This window comes from Arachis ipaensis, chromosome B03 (genome assembly GCF_000816755.2).
Source record: "Arachis ipaensis cultivar K30076 chromosome B03, Araip1.1, whole genome shotgun sequence".
Taxonomy (NCBI): domain Eukaryota; kingdom Viridiplantae; phylum Streptophyta; class Magnoliopsida; order Fabales; family Fabaceae; genus Arachis; species Arachis ipaensis.
The window spans coordinates 12,097,958-12,116,438 of NC_029787.2; the positions used below are offsets into that span (position 1 = coordinate 12,097,958).

General features: G+C 33.5%; 2 protein-coding genes across 3 annotated transcripts; one reads left to right on the forward strand and one right to left on the reverse strand.

Moving 5' to 3' along the window:
* Positions 1,576 to 4,847, reverse strand: LOC107629629 (disease resistance protein RPP8-like). Of its 2 annotated transcripts, XM_016332457.2 has the most exons (2): positions 3,662 to 4,847; positions 1,576 to 3,442 (listed from the first exon to the last, which is right to left on the reverse strand). In XM_016332457.2, exons 1-2 carry the CDS (start codon positions 4,593 to 4,595, stop codon positions 1,767 to 1,769), a joined length of 2,610 nt encoding a protein of 869 aa, XP_016187943.1. In that variant the 5' UTR covers positions 4,596 to 4,847; the 3' UTR covers positions 1,576 to 1,766. The 2 variants fall into 2 exon arrangements, with proteins under 2 accessions (XP_016187943.1, XP_020973823.1); XM_021118164.1 differs by having other exon boundaries at positions 1,576 to 4,847.
* LOC107632515 (origin of replication complex subunit 3) lies at positions 8,709 to 17,597 on the forward strand. Its single transcript, XM_016336187.2, has 19 exons — positions 8,709 to 8,732; positions 9,005 to 9,061; positions 9,630 to 9,698; positions 9,830 to 10,042; positions 10,192 to 10,366; positions 10,468 to 10,637; positions 10,734 to 10,864; positions 11,099 to 11,372; positions 11,481 to 11,555; positions 12,258 to 12,325; positions 12,411 to 12,501; positions 12,762 to 12,970; positions 13,466 to 13,535; positions 13,672 to 13,757; positions 14,356 to 14,445; positions 15,317 to 15,392; positions 15,954 to 16,081; positions 16,361 to 16,534; positions 17,311 to 17,597. Exons 1-19 carry the CDS (start codon positions 8,709 to 8,711, stop codon positions 17,414 to 17,416), a joined length of 2,286 nt encoding a protein of 761 aa, XP_016191673.1. The 3' UTR covers positions 17,417 to 17,597.

Below are 18,481 nucleotides of genomic sequence, written 5' to 3' on the forward strand. Positions count from 1 at the left end.
TTCTAAATGCTTGAATAATGTATGTATGTTGATAAATTCTAATTAATATATACTCGAAGAAAAATACATAACTTATATTATATATCATGTATGTCCTATCATTTTAAAGCTTCAGTGCATCTACATGTTTGAGTACATGCCATTGTCAGTATCAATGTTAATATCGATTTTGTTTCTTCACAGGTTGAACATAGCTTAGCCCAAAAATGCGTTACTCTGAATTCATAGAGATAAATGAGAATACCCAACTTGAGATGACATGGAGCACACACATGCAGCAAGAGTTCTTTGGTCCGTTCATAATAATTCCCTGAATCAGTTGACATCATAATCATGAAGATATCTGTTATTTTTTAAATGAAAACTACTCGTAGGACTATGGATGAGAAGTAGCAATTTCACAAATCTATGCTACAACCATAGTTAATTATAGTGAAACCTTATTATGGAATAGGTCGTGACATTTATCAAGCGGACAAATACAAACAAATGATTATTTGTCACAAATATTAAATTCAGACAGTAAAATTAAACTTTTTGTAGTCACGTTATTATGTTGAATAAATTCACAGTCTTCATATATAAGAATATTATTATAATATGCTGAAATTATTAAAACAGAGGTCCCATTTCAATTTAACAAGTCACAAGTGTGTACAAATACTTGTAGATTTCTGTAACAAAATAGAAAGGATGCAATGAAGTTAGCTTTTGGCTACCCCATAGCACTCCCGTTATTATTTGGAACAATTAAAGTTTAATAATACTTGTGCTTGTCCTAAATGACTGATAAGATTAAGGGTTTGTTTGGGTGAGTTTTAAGAAAAGATCTTTTTTTGAGTTATATTTTTTTAAAAGATCTTATAGAGAAGTAAAAGTAATTTTATGTTTGGATATCTCATGTAAAAAGATCTTTTTATCAATCAATTATGTTTGGGTATAACAATATAAAAGTACTTTTTTGTTTATTTATTACATGAAAAACATATTTTTTTAAGAAAAAAAGATCTTTTAAAAAAAGATGTAAATTACAGCTTCTCAAAAAAGATCTTTTTTTTTTATTTTACTAGTGCTTTTACTTTTACTACTAGAAATTTGCCAAATACGTTAAAAAATAAAAAAAGATCTTTTTTCATTAAAAAAAGATCTTTTTTTTAACAAAATAATGGCGCCCAAACATGCACTAAATGCATGAAGAATTTATAATGCATATAGGGTGTGTGTGGTTCAAGTATTACTTTGTTACAGGGAGAAGGTGGGAATTGAAATTATGGTATTTTGATTCTCTGAAATCAAACTTGTTTAGAAATAACTTTTCAAATTTTGAACCAAACATGAGAATATGATATTCCCATCTTAAAATTTTTAGGAATTATTTATAATTCCGCCAGCCACACACACCCATATTTTTATTCAAAATCTCAACAAGCTCCAATTACTTTCTGATTATGAGCACACACCCCTCTTTGTTTTACCAAAGACCATAGATCATTTCAAAGACAGGTCGACATCTCACATCTATCAACAGGCAGCCTTTGAAGGCATGGTGCACCAAAGAAAAACTTATACTAGTAATACATTAAAATTGAACTCTTGATTTTCAAAATTAAAATCACAAAGTTGAAAGCAGTACATCAAACCTATGATTTTCAGTGGATGAAATGTTCCAAGAATTTATAATACATATATTATTGATTCAAACACACACCCCCACAAACAAAAAAAAAGAGTAAAAGAAAAGTGATTCAAACACAAAATCTCTAGTTCTAAATTCCATAGAAATAGGAATTACCCTCTCTGATTATGAGCTCACACCCATCCTTCATTTCAATATCTTTTAGTCTGAGAGACAATGCTTCAGAGGGTCGCAAAACATGCACTTGTCTCAGGGCACTCAAAGACCACAATTCATTTGGGAGATCATCCAACTGTCGACAAAAATCGATCAGCAAGTGCTCAAGGTATGGCATTGCACCGTTGGCTAATTTCCAGTTATGAACTTTCAACTTTTTCATCTCGAACACCTGCAGCTGTGGGAACCCATTACTTGCAGAACAATTAATCTCAAAGGAATCATTGGAAGAATATCCCCCATATAATCTCAAAATTCGAAGTCTAGTGAGACTTCCCATGGCATTCGTCCCATCCTCATTCATGCAAGTGATGCCTGACAGAGTTAGCTTTGTAATGCATGGAGGAAATGCAACAGGACATGTTGGAAGGTCCCAAGCATTGATAATTTTCAATGAACTCAGATTAGTTAACTGTTGCAGGCTTTGTAACAGTTCATGTGGCTTGCATCCAATGTGCCATTCCATGTGGTTGCTTGCGGATGAATGCACTTCTGACTTCTTCCATTCAAAGGAAACTCGTAACTTATTCAGATGACTTAATTGTTGTAGGATTGGCAACAGTGTGTGCAGTTCCCCCTTCTTGCCTGAGGAGATTAGCAAACCCAACTTTTGAAGCTTTGGAAAGCTTCCTTTCTCAAATAGATATGCTACTTGCCTATTGAGTGCAATGGAAGAGATGGTTTGAAGATTCCACATAACTTCAGCAACTGCTCTTGAATGATGGTTGCCACGTAGCAATATGGGCCTAATTGTATGCAAGTGCCTTAGTTGTTTTAGTTTCCATGGTCCATTGGGGAAAGAAATCAAGACAACCATCCTACAAGGCCCTGCTATGTCCAGTGTCTGTAGATTCTGAAGCATGCATATAGAATCTGGAATGATGCGGGTATGTTGCGAGTATATTCTTAGATACCTTAAATGGATAAATAAACTCAAATTAGAAGGGACCTTTAGACAATGGTTGCTGCCCAAATCTAATACTCGAACAGATTTGAAGGATTTGAAAAGCCGTTTCCAGTTGCTTGGAGTCAAATGATAGTCTTGGTTAAAGCAAAACATAGAACGTACAACTGAATGGTCATTGTTGCTTGAAGAAACATAGTGAGGCACATTGCAATGAAGAGATAGCCTGTGAGGTTGTCTTCTTGCCAAAATGTTATTATCCATGCAAATTTCAAAAAGCTTGTCTTCTTTGCTCTCAGAAATGCACAGATCTCGAAGAAGATCATGGATGCGACATGTTTTGACACCTCCACTAAAACTCTTCATTTGTGCTACTTGAACCAAACTACGTTCAATGAGCTCATACAAATAATCTTCAGCAACTTCCTCAGGATATCTGGTCCCAGATTGTTGTATAAATCCCTCAGCAACCCATAGTTCAAGCAGTTGCCTAACAGGTATCTCATAGTCTTCAGGGAAGATCCCAAGATACAGGAAACATGGTTTTAATCTTCTGGGCAAGTTGTCGTAACTGAGTTTGAGTACGATGTCCTTGACTTGGGTTTCATCTTGAGTGAGATACCAGTTAACATGTCCTACCACTTTGGACCATTCTCGGTATGACTTCTCCTTATGTGCAAGAAGCCCTGCCAAAACAACAAGGGAAAGTGGCAAACCATGACAACTTTTGACTATTTGTTTGCCTAGATCCTCTAGATCAAATGGGAACTCTTCTCCACGAAAAACTCTCTTGGAGAAGAGTTCCCAACTTTCTTCATCAGTAAGTAATTGAAGATAGAAAGGAGGATCTTGACTAGTGTGGATAGCCACCTCTTTCAAACGACTCGTAATTAGTATTTTACTACCATTATTATTGTTTGGAAAAGCATCTTGTACCTCATCCCAATCTTGAGCTTTCCACAAGTCATCAAGGACTAGTAGATACCTCTTCTTCTTCAAGCAGTCCTGCACTATTTGCTTCAGTTCATCCTCGCTTAAAGTATTAAGGTCTCTTGGTTTCTCTTTGCTCTTTTTCTTTTTTCCCTTCTTTTTGCTACTACACTCATATTCAGGGTTAGGCATCAAACAGTTGAGAATGCCAAGTAGAAGATCCTTAACTCTACAATCATTTGAAACATAAACCCATGCACGACAATTGAAATATGCCTTCACCTCATCGCTGTTATAGACCTTTCGAGCAAGGGTGGTTTTGCCCAACCCACCCATACCAATGATGGAGACAACATTGCTCCTTGATCCATCTTCACTAAGCAGCTGGATAACTGTCTTGGATTCCCGGACGAAACCAACTACATCATGTTCCTCCACATCTCTTCTCCTCTTGTGCAACAACTGCATCCTCTCCTCATCTTCTCTTGTCGACGATGATTCACTTTCTTGTTGGAAGACATCATACTTGATCTTGTTCTCACGTATATCACTAAGATTGGCTTTTATGCTCTCTATTTTCTCAGCAACATCATGAAGCAGCTTTGTGTGGGAAACACCATGGAACATTCTCCCTAGCTTGGATCTCCTCTTGTGCATGGCCACGTTGGCAACGAAGGTGTCGATGACATCCTCAGCTTCCTGAGCAACATCTCTGATCTGGTTGGCAACTACTTGCTCCATCTCCTTCTTGTTCCTCTTCCCTTCGAAGCTTTTGAGGAGCACGTTTATAATTTCGAGCTCACTGTGGAGGGATCTGATTCTACCTTCCAAGCCACATAGTAGCTTGGCTTCACTTGCCAGCAGCTGGGACAAGTTTTCTAGAAGGAAGGAAACCACACCATCTGCCATCACAGGGTTGTTGCGCGTCTAAGAAGAATATTGAGTTTAAAACTTATGATTTAGTGAAGGGAAAGTGATGGTAGGTGCTTGATGAGCATTGATTCATTAAAGCATCTACTCCTTCTTTAAATTTCTTATGTGGTTAGATTAGAGCTGGAAGGATCACAGGAAAGAAGCGCACTCAATAATTCAAGACGACTTTTGGAGTCAACAGAAGAGTAAAGTTCAGTTGCATCTTCCACTAAATTTCTAAGACAAATACTTTACAATGTTTACACTTTTCTAATATTTAATTATTGTGGTTGATGTTTTTCTTGTTTTAGTCATTGACTCTGAGTCAACATAACAGTTTCATTGCACCTTCGATGGAAAACAAAACGAGAGATACACAAAAAACACAGCCTTTAGAGTCAAAGGAAAAGCACTGCTGTTATTTTCACAATGGTAAGTGGAAACTTCATTTTCTGTTACAAACAGATGACAAATTAAAGAATAATTATTTTGATAAAACATGAAGCAGAATATTACCTAAAATGGGAAACAATGAAAATGAGTCTCATACTTAATTTGATCCTCCCAGTGAGGCCATTCACAGCTCAAACCCGAGTCTGGCTAAGTGACATTGAACTAGCTTATTATATACAGACATAACAATACAGAGTTCTAAAATAGCAATAGTGGGAATTTGAGAACTTACAAGTTACAAAAGGTTGGTGCTGCAGTTCATGTTCCTGCCACCAAGACACTGAATATGAAAGGTGACTTAGAATCACTACTAGTCTACTACTATTTCTGTTTGCGTTATGCTATAACTGAGACATTTTGTTAGGAAGGATAAGATTACCTCTTTTATAATTTTAATAATAATAATAATAATAATAATAATAAGGACAATTTACGCATCTAAATTGTTTGACCCAATATTACGCAAATACATTGTTTCCAAATTTAATACGCAAATGCATTGTTTCACTATTTTATGTAAACCGCTACTGGCAGTAGCGGTTTACAGGTGTGCATAAACCGCTACAACCAGCCGTGGTTTATGTGTGTGAGTGTAAACCGCTGCTGCCAGCAGCGGTTTACGTGCGTGTGTGTGAGTGTAAACCGCTACTGGCAGTAGCGGTTTACGTGCATGTGTGTGTGAGTGTAGGCAGTAGCGGTTTACGTGTATGTGTGTATACTATTTAAATAATATTATAAATAAAAAATTTAATTTATCATTTCACAATATAATTTAAAAAATATAAATATGCATGTAATAAATTTTTTACTTGTATTTATTATTAGAAGTGAGACCAAATTACAAATAAAAAAATACAGTCTTCAAAGTATTGAATTATATAAAGCAAGACTAATTTTTTTTATTCTCATCTCTTTTAAAATTTATAAATAATAAAATAATTTATTTTTAGCCAAAAGTTTACTAAATTATATATTTTACTCTTTAAAAATCACTTCATTCTCTTTTATTTATATCAACCATACAAAGGAGATTGGAGAGTTTGAAAAAATAGGTTGTGTTCTTTGCTGCTGATTTGCATTTGAGGTTCTAGCTAAATGATTTTTTTTTATTTGTGCAACTTTGTTGTCTTATACCAAAAAATAAAAATTATTTGTATTTTACAGTTGATTAATTAGATAAATAATAGTGATAGCATCATAATTTTGATGAATAAAATAAAAAATATAAATATGCATGTAATAATTTTTTATTTGTATTTATTATTAAAATGAGATTAAATAGCAAATCAAAGAGTGAGTACACTCACAGAGTACTAAAATATATAAACTAAGACTAAATTTTTTTTTATCTTCATCCCTTCTAAAACTCATGAATGATAAAATAATTTATTTTTAGTAAAAAATTCACTAAATCATACACTTTTTTTTAAAAAAATTACTTCATTTTTTATCCATATAAATCATATGATTGCAAAAAATATATACTCCATTTTCTTTCTCTCAATTTTTTTGTAACTTAATTTAGCATAAACAAACATTTTTTCTAATAAACGTAAACCGCTAGATGAACACAGAAACCGCTAAATTAAGTTACAAAAAAAATTGAGAGAAAGAAAACGGAGTATATATTTTTTGCAATCATATGATTTATATGGATAAAAAATGAAGTAATTTTTAAAGAAAAAAGTGTATGCTTTAGTGAATTTTTTACTAAAAATAAATTATTTTATCATTCATGAGTTTTAGAAGGGATGAAGATAAAAAAAATAATAAATACACATTCTTGTTAATTGTCACTCTATAACCAACTTTATCCTTTACTAGAAAGTAGAAACTCCTATATTGTTATTATGTTGTATTATCTTTTTTAATATATATTATTTTTAAATTATTTTCAAAACAAATAATATAAGAGGAGAGTGAGGAAAGACATTAATTTTGGGAGTGACAATATCACTCTCCAATCATTTCACCTCCACTAATCTTACTCATGTAAATATGTAATCATGTTTTTATTTTAACTACTTTCAGCTACACTCCCATGAATGCAACACAGAACTCAAGCTGCTGCTTCTTATTCAATGTCAAAAATACATAAACAAACCCAAAGCAGGGACACACAGAAATCAATCCTTGTAAGAACAACCCTTTTATGTGGATTGTGTCTGCACTTGGATTGCAAAGCCCAAAGGATAATAAATTGAATAATTCTCCACATACAAGCGTTTTTTTATACAAGTCTTTACAAGTCATTTATATTAACGCGCTTCGAACCGTTATTCCACGTTTTCACTGCACTTTCTTCTTCTTCTTGCTGCACGTTCTTCTTCCTCTTCCTCTTCTTCTTTTCTTTCGTTTCTTGCCTTCTCTTTCTCCTTCTTCATTTACGTGCTTTTCTCTCTGTTTTCTTTCTTCGTTATTCTCGATTTCCATTATTTTTTGACATCAAGCTCTGAAATCGTTTTTGAAGAAGAAAAAGCATCAGAAGATGAGGAGGAGAAAGAGAAAGAGGTTTGAATTATGCATAAGATGTACTTCAACGAATTTTGGGTGTATTTCTTAAATCCTTTGGGTGTAGTTTTGTAATCCTTTGGATGTATTTCTGTAATGCTTTGGGTGTATTTCTATAATCGTTTGGGTGAATTCCTGTAATCGTTTGGGTGTATTTCTAAAGTTCCATTATCTTCAAATTTGGCAAGAAATTCGTTTTCATGAAGGAGGAAGAAGAAGAGTCGTTCATAATGCATGGTGAGTAGCGCGCTTTGGAAACAGGAAGTGGTTAAATAACGTGCGTTTATTTACTCTTGAATGTGGGAGTGTAATGCGTGTGTTTTGTTGGACTTGTGCCAACTTGTAAGACTTATAAACCAAAAAGACTCGTATGTGTAGCAGCCCTCTAATAAATTGGTAGAATTGTAGATTTTAGTTTGGAGACTAAATTGTGTTAAAAACAAAAAATGATAAAGGAACGCAGAAGTCTCCCAATTCTGTAAGCACCAATGGCAGTGTTTTACAAGTGACAAGCATGGATGATTGGTGAATGATGAGGAATCTGCAATGCTTCATCATGTGACCAAATGATATTCTGAATTTTATTAAGTACAAGAGAGGGGTTTCAAGTGCCCTATTACATTTGCTTGTATAACTAGCTTGAATTAAGCGTTATTGTATACCTTCTTAACTAATTTTGAGTCTTAGGTAACGTTGAAAATTGAAATATGCACTGTAAGGGATGAAGGTTAAATGCTAGCTCTAGTTAACTAATTAAGTTGTAAAAGGTGTAACTGCAATCAGTTTTGCAGTCCAACGTAGCATACCTTCTACCCTTATAAATATGTGTACATCAGTATTATTGTGTCAAGCTAATAATACATACATCCAGAGATTCAATTCCTTTTCCTATAGTCAGTTTCCATTCTCTTTTCTCTCTGTCTTTCTTGAGACTCAAGTCATCAAAGATAAATTCTATTCATGCACTAGCAAAAGTTAAACTAATTGGTACTTGATTGCCTTATCTCTAATTAGAAGTAGAGTTTATTCTGTCAGTAGACTACATGAAAGAGTTTAAAGTGGACAAAAATATACACAAACAATTGTAAATATCAAAAAACACTTCAATAGTATATTAAATTTGGTGAATGCTATGGTGCCTAAAATATGGTGCCTAACTTACTAAAAAAGGTAAAGAAATAATATTTAATAAATTTTAAATATTTTATATTTACTTTATACATTTTATTTTTTACTTATAAAAGCAAGTTAGGCAATTTAGGCACCACAATGAAAGGCACTATAAAATCCACCATTAAATTTTATCAAAGTCCGAGCCATTAATCATACAAAGCTAGAACCAGTGCATTGCTATCGCCCATCAGATTCAGATTACTTCATAGTTGCTGTCACGAGGCATGCTCATATTCATAACATTATAATTTATAGTTTCATTTTAATAGTTTAAATATTCCAGCATTGATAAGTGTATCACTAATTCAAGCAGTTACGCCAATCAGGTCAGCTAGTTGTGGCATATTAACTATCATCTGATAAAAAAATTTCCCAACTCTCTCTCTCTCTCTCTCTCTCTCCATTATACTAGTTTTGAATGTAGCCTTGCGGTAAATACTAAATAGCTTGTGATACTCCTTAGTCCTTTCATAAATTCTTCGTTAGTTTCCAGCTCTGATTGATGCTTAATATAATCGCGCACCGATCTTGATGCTGGTGATAGGTCTTTCTTAACTTCGTTTATTTCCAGCTCCGAACGATGCTTAGTATAACATACGCACCGATCTTCCAGACGAATAACGCGTGCTTTTATTTTATTTTTAAAATCTTATTGATCTTCATTCTAATTGCTTTGAATAGTTATAGGCGACTGATTATAATATATACTGTGGAAATAACATCGTTTATTTTGCAATTTAAACTAAATTTTTTGTTTCATTTTGGAGCGTCTGTTAATGATTTGACTAATTTCAAACACACGACAAATGCGATATAAGTTATATTGCAGTAATCGCTTGATAATTTATTGGTACTTCATAACGAGTGAATAATATGTAATTTGGCCTTCAAAAGGATATTTCCGACATTGCTGTGTTCTATCAACTGCAGATGAGCAATTTCCCGTGCTTTATTTGTAATTCCGTAAAGGCTATAGATTAATTTTCATCACAATATGCGGAGAAGATAGAAGAGAACAAGTGTCATATGTAGTATTTGATCTATTACTAAAGGAGTACTGATTTTTAATTCTATTTTGTGTTCGTTTTTGATAGCCATTCTTTGTTCTTCACAAACCTTCATCCCGAAGAAAAGATAGATCATCAACAGGACAAGGTAAACTGCGAAAAAGAAATGAGCTGTCTTCACCGCAGAACACAAAGAAACAGGAAGGAAGTGTGAACGAAGAATGTGACCACCATTTGTTTAAGCCGCTACAAATTGAAGCATTTAACAGTGTTTGGTCAAGAATCGAGTCCACCATTAAGGTTCTTATTTATCTTTTTCCATTTTCCTTGTGTCTTGTGGCTTGTGGCTTGTTTTTCTCTATGCTCGAGTAGGGAGATTTAGGAGGTATTTTTAACTTTTAACTCTTTTCCCTTGAATGATCTAATATGAAAATATTGATTCCATTTAGGATGTTTTGAGAGATCTCAATTCTAGTGCATTTAAAGATATACAACTATGGATTCTGGAGTGCTTCAATGCTGCTAGATTGCATGGAGAACCTAATATCACAGAAGCAACTCGATCCTTTCCTATTCTGAGTAATGCTACTCCTGGTCAACTGTCCACTGCATTGGTCATTACCAGTAAGTTTAGGCATTATCCTTTTTGGTGAATCCCATGAATGCTATGATTCTTGGTAACTCTGTCTAACTAAACAGATGTTCATCAAATCTATGATCGACAGGAAATATAGAATTTGTTGATGATATATTGACCTTTGAAGAGCTCGGTCATTTCTTGAAATCCCATGGATGCCATGTAGCCAAGCTTTCTTCAGTGGATTTTTCAATGAAAAACGGAATTGCTGGTTGCTTAAAAGCTTTATTGCGAGAGTTTCCACTGGGTGAAATTGATGTGGGTTTTTATCTATACTTACTAGTGCATTATTGAATTAGTTTTATCTACTCGTACCTTCAATTTTACTATTTCCTTAATATTGATGTTGAGCAGTCAGCTGATATTTCAATCTTAGCATCATGGTATAGAGAACAAGACAACAACAATAAACCACTAGTGCTTATCATTAGTGATTTGGAAAGGTGTTGCGGATCTGTCTTAACGGAATTTGTCCTGATGTTGAGGTATAAGCATCTTCTAAAAGTTTATTTCCATGTAAATTGATAATGTGATTTATGTTTGTACATCTACTTAGATTAACTAAGCTGGGGCTTCACTTCGCATGTGTCTATTGTCACTAAACATGGGATATATACTTTGTAAAATCTTTTTTATTTAACTTTTTTTTTTGTATAAGGAGGAGCATTCACATGTATAATATGATATTGCCTTACGTATGCTTCCTCTTTTTCCACTAGCGAATGGGTTGTCAAGTTACCAGTCATCTTAATAATTGGAGTTGCAACGACAGTAGATGCCCTAAGAAATGCTCTGCCATCTCGTGCTCTCCAATGCTTATGTTCCTCCAAGTTTATGATTGGAACACCAGATGAGAGAATGGATACAATTGTTGAGGCTGTTCTTGTGAAACATAGCACTACATTTAATATTGGTCATAAAGTGGCACTCTTTCTAAGAAATTACTTCATTAACCAAGATGGGACATTAACATCTTTTATAAGAGCTTTGAAGGTTCACAATCCAGTTTTTTCGTTTCCTGTTATTTGTATCTCAAAGATATACCGTGATTTGGACTATGACTATGCCTTCCACACTTAATATCTTTTGATTATATCTCAGTTAGCATGTTTGTTACATTTCTCCATGGAACCGGTCTCTCTCATACATGGGCTTATGCTGGCAGAAGACCAAAAGGTCTATCTTATACTCTTTAGGTTATGTTTTTCTTGTTATGATTAATTGATTATTGTTTTGTTTACAATTTTTTATTTTTCTAGGAGGTAATCTTGTGAAAATTTATTTGACATTATATATCTAGTTTCTATGTTGAGTGGTTTTGCTGATCATTGTTCTCTACATCAGAAAATTAGAAATCTAGAAGATTGTGTGAAGATATAGTTCCTCAAACATTAAACGAGTTCTAATCATGCATAAATCAAATATAACTAACTAGTGGTTAGAATTGAATCTTTAACATTTTTAGTAATTTTCATTTTTTTTAATTATAATAGATAAACTGAATGTAGTTTTCATCAAGAAGAATCTGCAAGTGATAATTTGATATGCACCTGTTTCCAAGACATGGCATATGTTGACCAATTAATTGTATAAAAGTTTTCTATAAATCTTTAAATAAAGAAGTTAGCAGCTGCAAACCAATCTTGGGAAAACCGAGTGTATGTACCTGAGCACATGCGTGTGTTACTTTTTGCTAAATTAGCTTCTTTGTGGATTAAACAAAATAGTAACATAACATGAGTCACAGGAGAATCATTTCATCTTATGTTCATATGTTCTGTTGATATGAATCTTACCTAAACTGTTTGCTCACTATTGTTTACTTGTTAGCATTTTTTTTATTATTATTTCAATGTTTGGTAAAAAATGGACTCTCAGGATTGGATATCTGCATTGTCACCTGAGATTTTGTTGAAATACATGGATGAATTTCCATCATATGATAGGTATTGCTCTTCACAAATTTTCTTGTTTTAATTATATTTGCTTAACGGAGATGACAAGTTCACCCTTCAACTAAAACTTATCAAGGAGTCAAATTGCTAATCAAGCTGGAAAGAGCATTGCCCAGGGTTTGTCAGATTTGATGACAGAGAAAAGGCTATGGAGCACCGCAGTTCTTGTAAGATTTTGATAATCCATTCTTATGATCAAATTCCCTTGCTTTCGAAACTTATGACTCCCCTTTTCATGGTGGAAATTCTATTTCACTTTCTATATAAGTAGGTCTATTGCATTACTAGTTAAATTCATCTGCCGATAATAAATTAGAAATATTAAGCATTCATTTTAACATGCCATGGTGAGATTTGCCTACCCTACTTCATAATAGTTAATGTGGTAAAGTTGGAGTTCATGATACTAATTTTTCTTTGTGCTCAGTGCCTATGTGAAGCTGGAAAATACAGCAAAGTGCGACTGCTGGACTTGTTTTGCGAAGTGCTCAATCCAGATTTGTACCCGCATAGAGATTCCGTTTGTCACATCAGGAATGAAAAAGATCAAGGGTTGTCTTCAACAAATGGCCACAGTCAACAATACTCTTCCGTTCAAACCGGTGGTTTGATTCGCCAAATAGTTCGCAAAGTGAGGTACATTGAAATATGAAGTTTATTTTCTTTCAAGTACCGAGAAAGGTTCTTGATGCAATACTATTTGCCATTAAGATAATGTATTTTAGCAGTAAAGCAAGGTGGATATATAGAGAAGCCATGAAATCTGTTTTGTTTCTAAAGTCAAAGATGACATCTAAAGCATATAGCTGCCTCCTTATATTGTTAAACTTTACCTTGATACTACAAGTTTAATCGAACGCTGGAATCTAGTATGAAATAAAATCGAAAACCATGCCACTGTAAATATGTAATATGAGAATGGGAGATACCAAATAGTGGCTCTAGCAAAACACAATTTGATCACTGAAATTGAGTTGTAATTATTTATTTTCTATTGAAACTATTTAAGTGGAACTTTCCATTTATCCTGTTAATCAAAGCAAACCCGTTGATTCACCAATTTCAATTTTCAAAGAGACTAATTTTTGTTTATTTCAAATATCTGTAGACTTCTGACCGAACATTATGCAGGGATCTCCCTACAGGAGCGCTTGGTCAACTGATAAAGAGTTGGGAAAAACTTACCGCAGATATTTCCGAGGTATTGTCAACTAGTCTTTACTGTGTACAACTTCCTTCTGTTTCATTCATTCTACCTATTCGTTATTGTGGTGATATTGAAAATTGATTCCTTGTGAAAGCTCGTAATCGTTAAATAATGATTTGATTTCTTACAGATTCATGATAAATTGAAAACGTTTCAATCTTCAGTAAGATGTGAAGATAGAAGGAGTCCACGCAAGAGTTCCAAGGACATATCCAAGTAATATTCTAATTCTTTCTTATTTCTAATGATTTACTTTAAAACAGATCTTAGTTTAATTGTTGAGATTGTTTACTGTGCATGGGGCTTGTCACTTGAGGAAAAAATAAGCGAAGTTGTGATTTCTTGGCAAAGGAGGTTGATTCTTCATTGATTATACTGGTCTGTTTGATTGAGAACTGAGAGAGACCAATTGTCTGGGTCCTTTTGTTGGGGTCCCAAAATGCTTGGATGCCTCACCCACAAGATTGCACTGTTTGAACTAATGTTGGACTTAACCTAAACAAGGGAAAGCGGGCCTAGATACAGAATAGTGAACAAATGAATATCAAATTAAAGATTCTACAAACATTTAAGTTTAAAAAATGATTAACTAACGGATATGATTGTGATGTACTTCATGCTTTGAGGTCAAAACTCACCTTCATGTAATATAGGAAAGCTTTTAGCTTGTTTCTGGTTGGATTTTGTGAGCTTGCTTTTTGTTGTGGTTGTCAAATCAAGACTCCTTGTCTGATGCCTATAACAATTCCTTATAATGATGTATGCTGGTTTCTTTGCTTTGTTTTCTTAATTGAGGCTAACTATTTTTATTCAGGAGATATGGATCGAAAGCTTCATTAGACACTGACAATGAGTCGACAATGTTAAACTTGCAAGCTGTTGCATTTATAGATTGCTTAGTTAGGTAAGGTTTTGTATTCTGTTTTGTTTCATATTTAGATTGATTGTGGAAAGCATGATGCCAGTGTTTTATAGTGAATTTGGGCTTGTTTAGAAAGATTATTTTTTAGTGATGTCTCTTTAAAAGTACTTCTATTCTATCAATTATATAAAAATAATGTTCTATAAATTGTTGGCTCAATAAATGGGTTTGCATGCGTTGTCTGTGTCCCTGTCTATTTCTGCTAAGCAAATAAAACTGAAACAGGACAATAGATTGATCAGTTTTTTTTCATTATGGTCAGGGGACTATAGGTGTGAGCGCAACTTTTCTATGATTGATATTCAAAGTTCATCGTCTTAATATTTAATAGACTTTAAGGTTAATATGTATAACTAGTTGGTGAACTAAATAAGCACCAATACTCCAGCATTAAATTTTATTGTTTGCTTAGAAGATGGCATTAAATTTGATTGAGATGTTGTACTATAAGCACCAGAAATGCTGATCTCTCACCCTCTCATTTTCAGAAAACATTATTAGGTATATTATGTACTGTGTTCCTCTTTTCTATTCTTCTTTTACGCACAACAGTGCCAAGTAACGTTGATAAAACGCGATCCATTCCCACCTTCAATTGATATGAATTTTGATGATATGATTTTCTATGACAACAAATGCTAATTCAGTTGTACAGGTTATGAATGCATCTCTCAAGTAATGTATTGTGCTGTGTGTGATAATTGATATCCCTGTGGTTTTGTTTCATCCTAGTGTTATACACAATAATGGACTATGTCGCAGGTCCTAAATGATGTTTATTTTTAGCGAAAACGAATAGCACTCTTTTATTGCTGGCTAAGTGTTGTCACTGATTAACCTTTTCGTGCAACAGAAATTATATGAGGCCAATCGAATGCATGCCTTTTCATGAAATTTCCTGCTTCAAGAATGTTGAGAAACTTCAAGTGGTAAGAGATTTAGGGTTTTCCTCCTTGTCCCCTGCCCCAAATTTAAAAAAAAAAACTCAGTACATGCCTTCCATATAGAGAGGATGCAGTCGCAACTTATTGTGCTGTCTAACATTTATCTTAGACACTGCCAGGTCAAAAGCATACTAAATCTTCAGACAATGTGTACCTGACAAACATTTCATTTATCTTCCAAAGAGTTGATCACCAAAGCTTGACTCTGTCCATGTTCGTGATTCTTGAGCTACCATTGGTTTAGGTTCCGGTGTTCAAGTTCCTGACTAAATTTCATTTTTGTTGAGGATTTTTTATGATGAGGCATGGAGCTACAGATTTCTGTTGTAACTCTTCGGAAATGGGCTTTTTGGTGCTTTTTTTTTTTTTTCATATAAACTATGAATCACTAAATAAGATTTCATTCCCCCTAGACGTTATATTACTCGTGGAGTTACTATAATTCAATCGCATCAACCGCATCGCATAAAGTTAATACACCTAGCGAAGTCATGTATGATTAAGTTTGTTCCTCTACACTTCTAATTTACTTTTTGCTTATCGTAGGTTTTGATTGGAGATCCAAGAAGAAGAATTCAAGCTGATCTGTTGGATTCACATAAGATTTTAAGTTGCGGTTGCTGTAACAAAACTGGCAATGCCCTATTGCCATCAAGACAGGATTCCTCAATTCTGTAAGTCTATCTAGTGATTATTAATTTAGTATAGCATGCCCTAGGTTGAAAATGAGGTAATCTCCCCCGATTCTAAATATTCATGTGCCCCAACCGAAAAAGTGAATCTTTATTTTATATTTGACCAACCCTATTCATTATTCATATACCATGATCAGTACTTGAGGGTTGACATTTATTAACGTGTTTCACCTTACATATGATGTAATCTTGGTTGTGAACAGTAGTATGCCACAACCACAGTGGTGTTTCTAAACTGAAATTTAGAAAATTATACAGGTATTCCCTGGCTCAAGAGCACGGAGATCTTATCAATCTTCACGATTGGTTCCAGTCTTTTAGAACAATTCTTCACCAAACAAATAAACGGAAACCAAAGTCAAAGCAGTCACCCCAGCCAAAGAAGAGAAAAGATACAGCTGGATCTGGAGACCAAAATGAAGCATCAATCCAGTATCCTTTATGCTCCCCATTTTACATTGTTCCTTTCACATAGCAAGATATGATGCTGAGAATGCATTGGTAGGTTATCCCTACATGACAAGGGGCCATTTTGCATCTCACTCAACTATGATATCTTCATATTTTTTTCTTTTTTTTCACTTTCCTCCTAATTTTTCATTAGTGGCCGGGGAACAATGTTATTTATAAAATGAATATGCTAACATCCCCGAGTTCTTCCAACATTACTTTCTTCCAAATAGAAAATTTTAGTTAGATTTGATTATCATAGTCAACCCTGATAACTAAAGTGGTAGAACTACTGAGCATCTTACTTAACCATGCCTAAAGTTAGCCTTGATTGCCGCATGTTTATTTTGCTAGTTAATGTGCTATCATATTCAATATTTCTCTAGAATTATGGGATGCATGGCTCATGCGTTTTAGATTATTGCAGTCTCGATGTCTTTTTCTCAATCAGGTCCGAAAATGTTACTCACACTGCAGAACCATAGTATGAAATCTTTTCGGGTGAATATATTTATTTGCAGCAGATTTCTCTCATGAACATGCTTAAGAGACAAATCTTAGGCTGAAAAAAAACCTGCTGTAACGAGTTGCTCTTCTTTAAATGCATCTAAATTGAAGTTCAACTCTGGAATTTGATATTCGTGTTATATTTTGTGATTTGTATAGGCATATTTGCTATTCCATCATTATTGCTGTAATTGCGAAGCATTTTGTTGATGTTGCCATGTTGGTTTCAATCCTTAACCTTGTGTTGCCAGAGCACGCTTTTGCAGAGCAGTTACAGAAATGCAGATTACCGGGCTGCTTAGAATGCCAAGCAAGCGCCGCCCAGATTTTGTACAAAGAGTAGCATTTGGACTTTGAACTTTGAAGGACGTTTGATGCCCGGTGAAAATTCAGTGCAGTTAACTTTACGTAAATTATTTAACGGTTCTCATCTGTCAAATTTACGTGAGATTGAACCTTAATGCTCTTTGTCATTTCCTAATTCTCTTATTCCAGTGTAATTATAATTTTATTTTCTTAAATTATTTACTTCCTCATACTCCGTCAGCTCTTCGATTAATTGATGCATCTCATCCAACACAAAGGATTTTGAAGGTAAGGCCAAAAGGAACAACTGCGATTTTTAGGGCCAAGTAGAGTAATATATCTTATAAATTAGTATGAATTTAACTAATTCAAAAATAACACTTTATCAGTAATTTTCCTATTGATTTATGGTTATATTTATTAATCTCACTAATAAGAAACATATTTTTAAAATATTTCAATTAATATGTTATATAAAAATTAGATGTAAATTTTTTAAGTTTACAAGAATTAAATATATTGAAAAAATTGAAACTTTTACTTTTATCTTAATTAATACTTTATTTTTAAGTATAAATATATTACTTCATGGTAGAAGTAGCATTGATACTTGTGCATGTTTCATTGAGATCATGCAGAAATCTAAATAAGTTGGAATAATCCTTCTCAATATGAGAATGTACGGTCAAACGAATGAATTGTTTAGAATCCGTACAAGAGTTTGTTTAGGTTTAATTGCCCTAAATATGGCAGAAAATTATCAAAATATTAGTGAACAAACTGTGCTTTTATTTATCGACAACATCTAAGTGAAATTTTTAAAAAATAAGAAAAGGATAAATTGATTTCGAATTTTTTGGTCTGCAAAAAGATTTAAAAATATATTTGAATCTTTAACTTTTTTAAAATTTGCACATATTAAATCTAAATCTAATTTTAAAAACTTTCTCGGATCAGTACAACGAGTTATGTTTGATTTTTTCATTGAGTTTGACAAACTCAAATGAAAATGAGGGATCGATATGTTCAAAATTTTAAAAATATCAAAAATTTAAATGTATTTTTAAATCTTTGATGACTTAAATGTTTATAAATCAAAAGGTCAAGAACCTATTT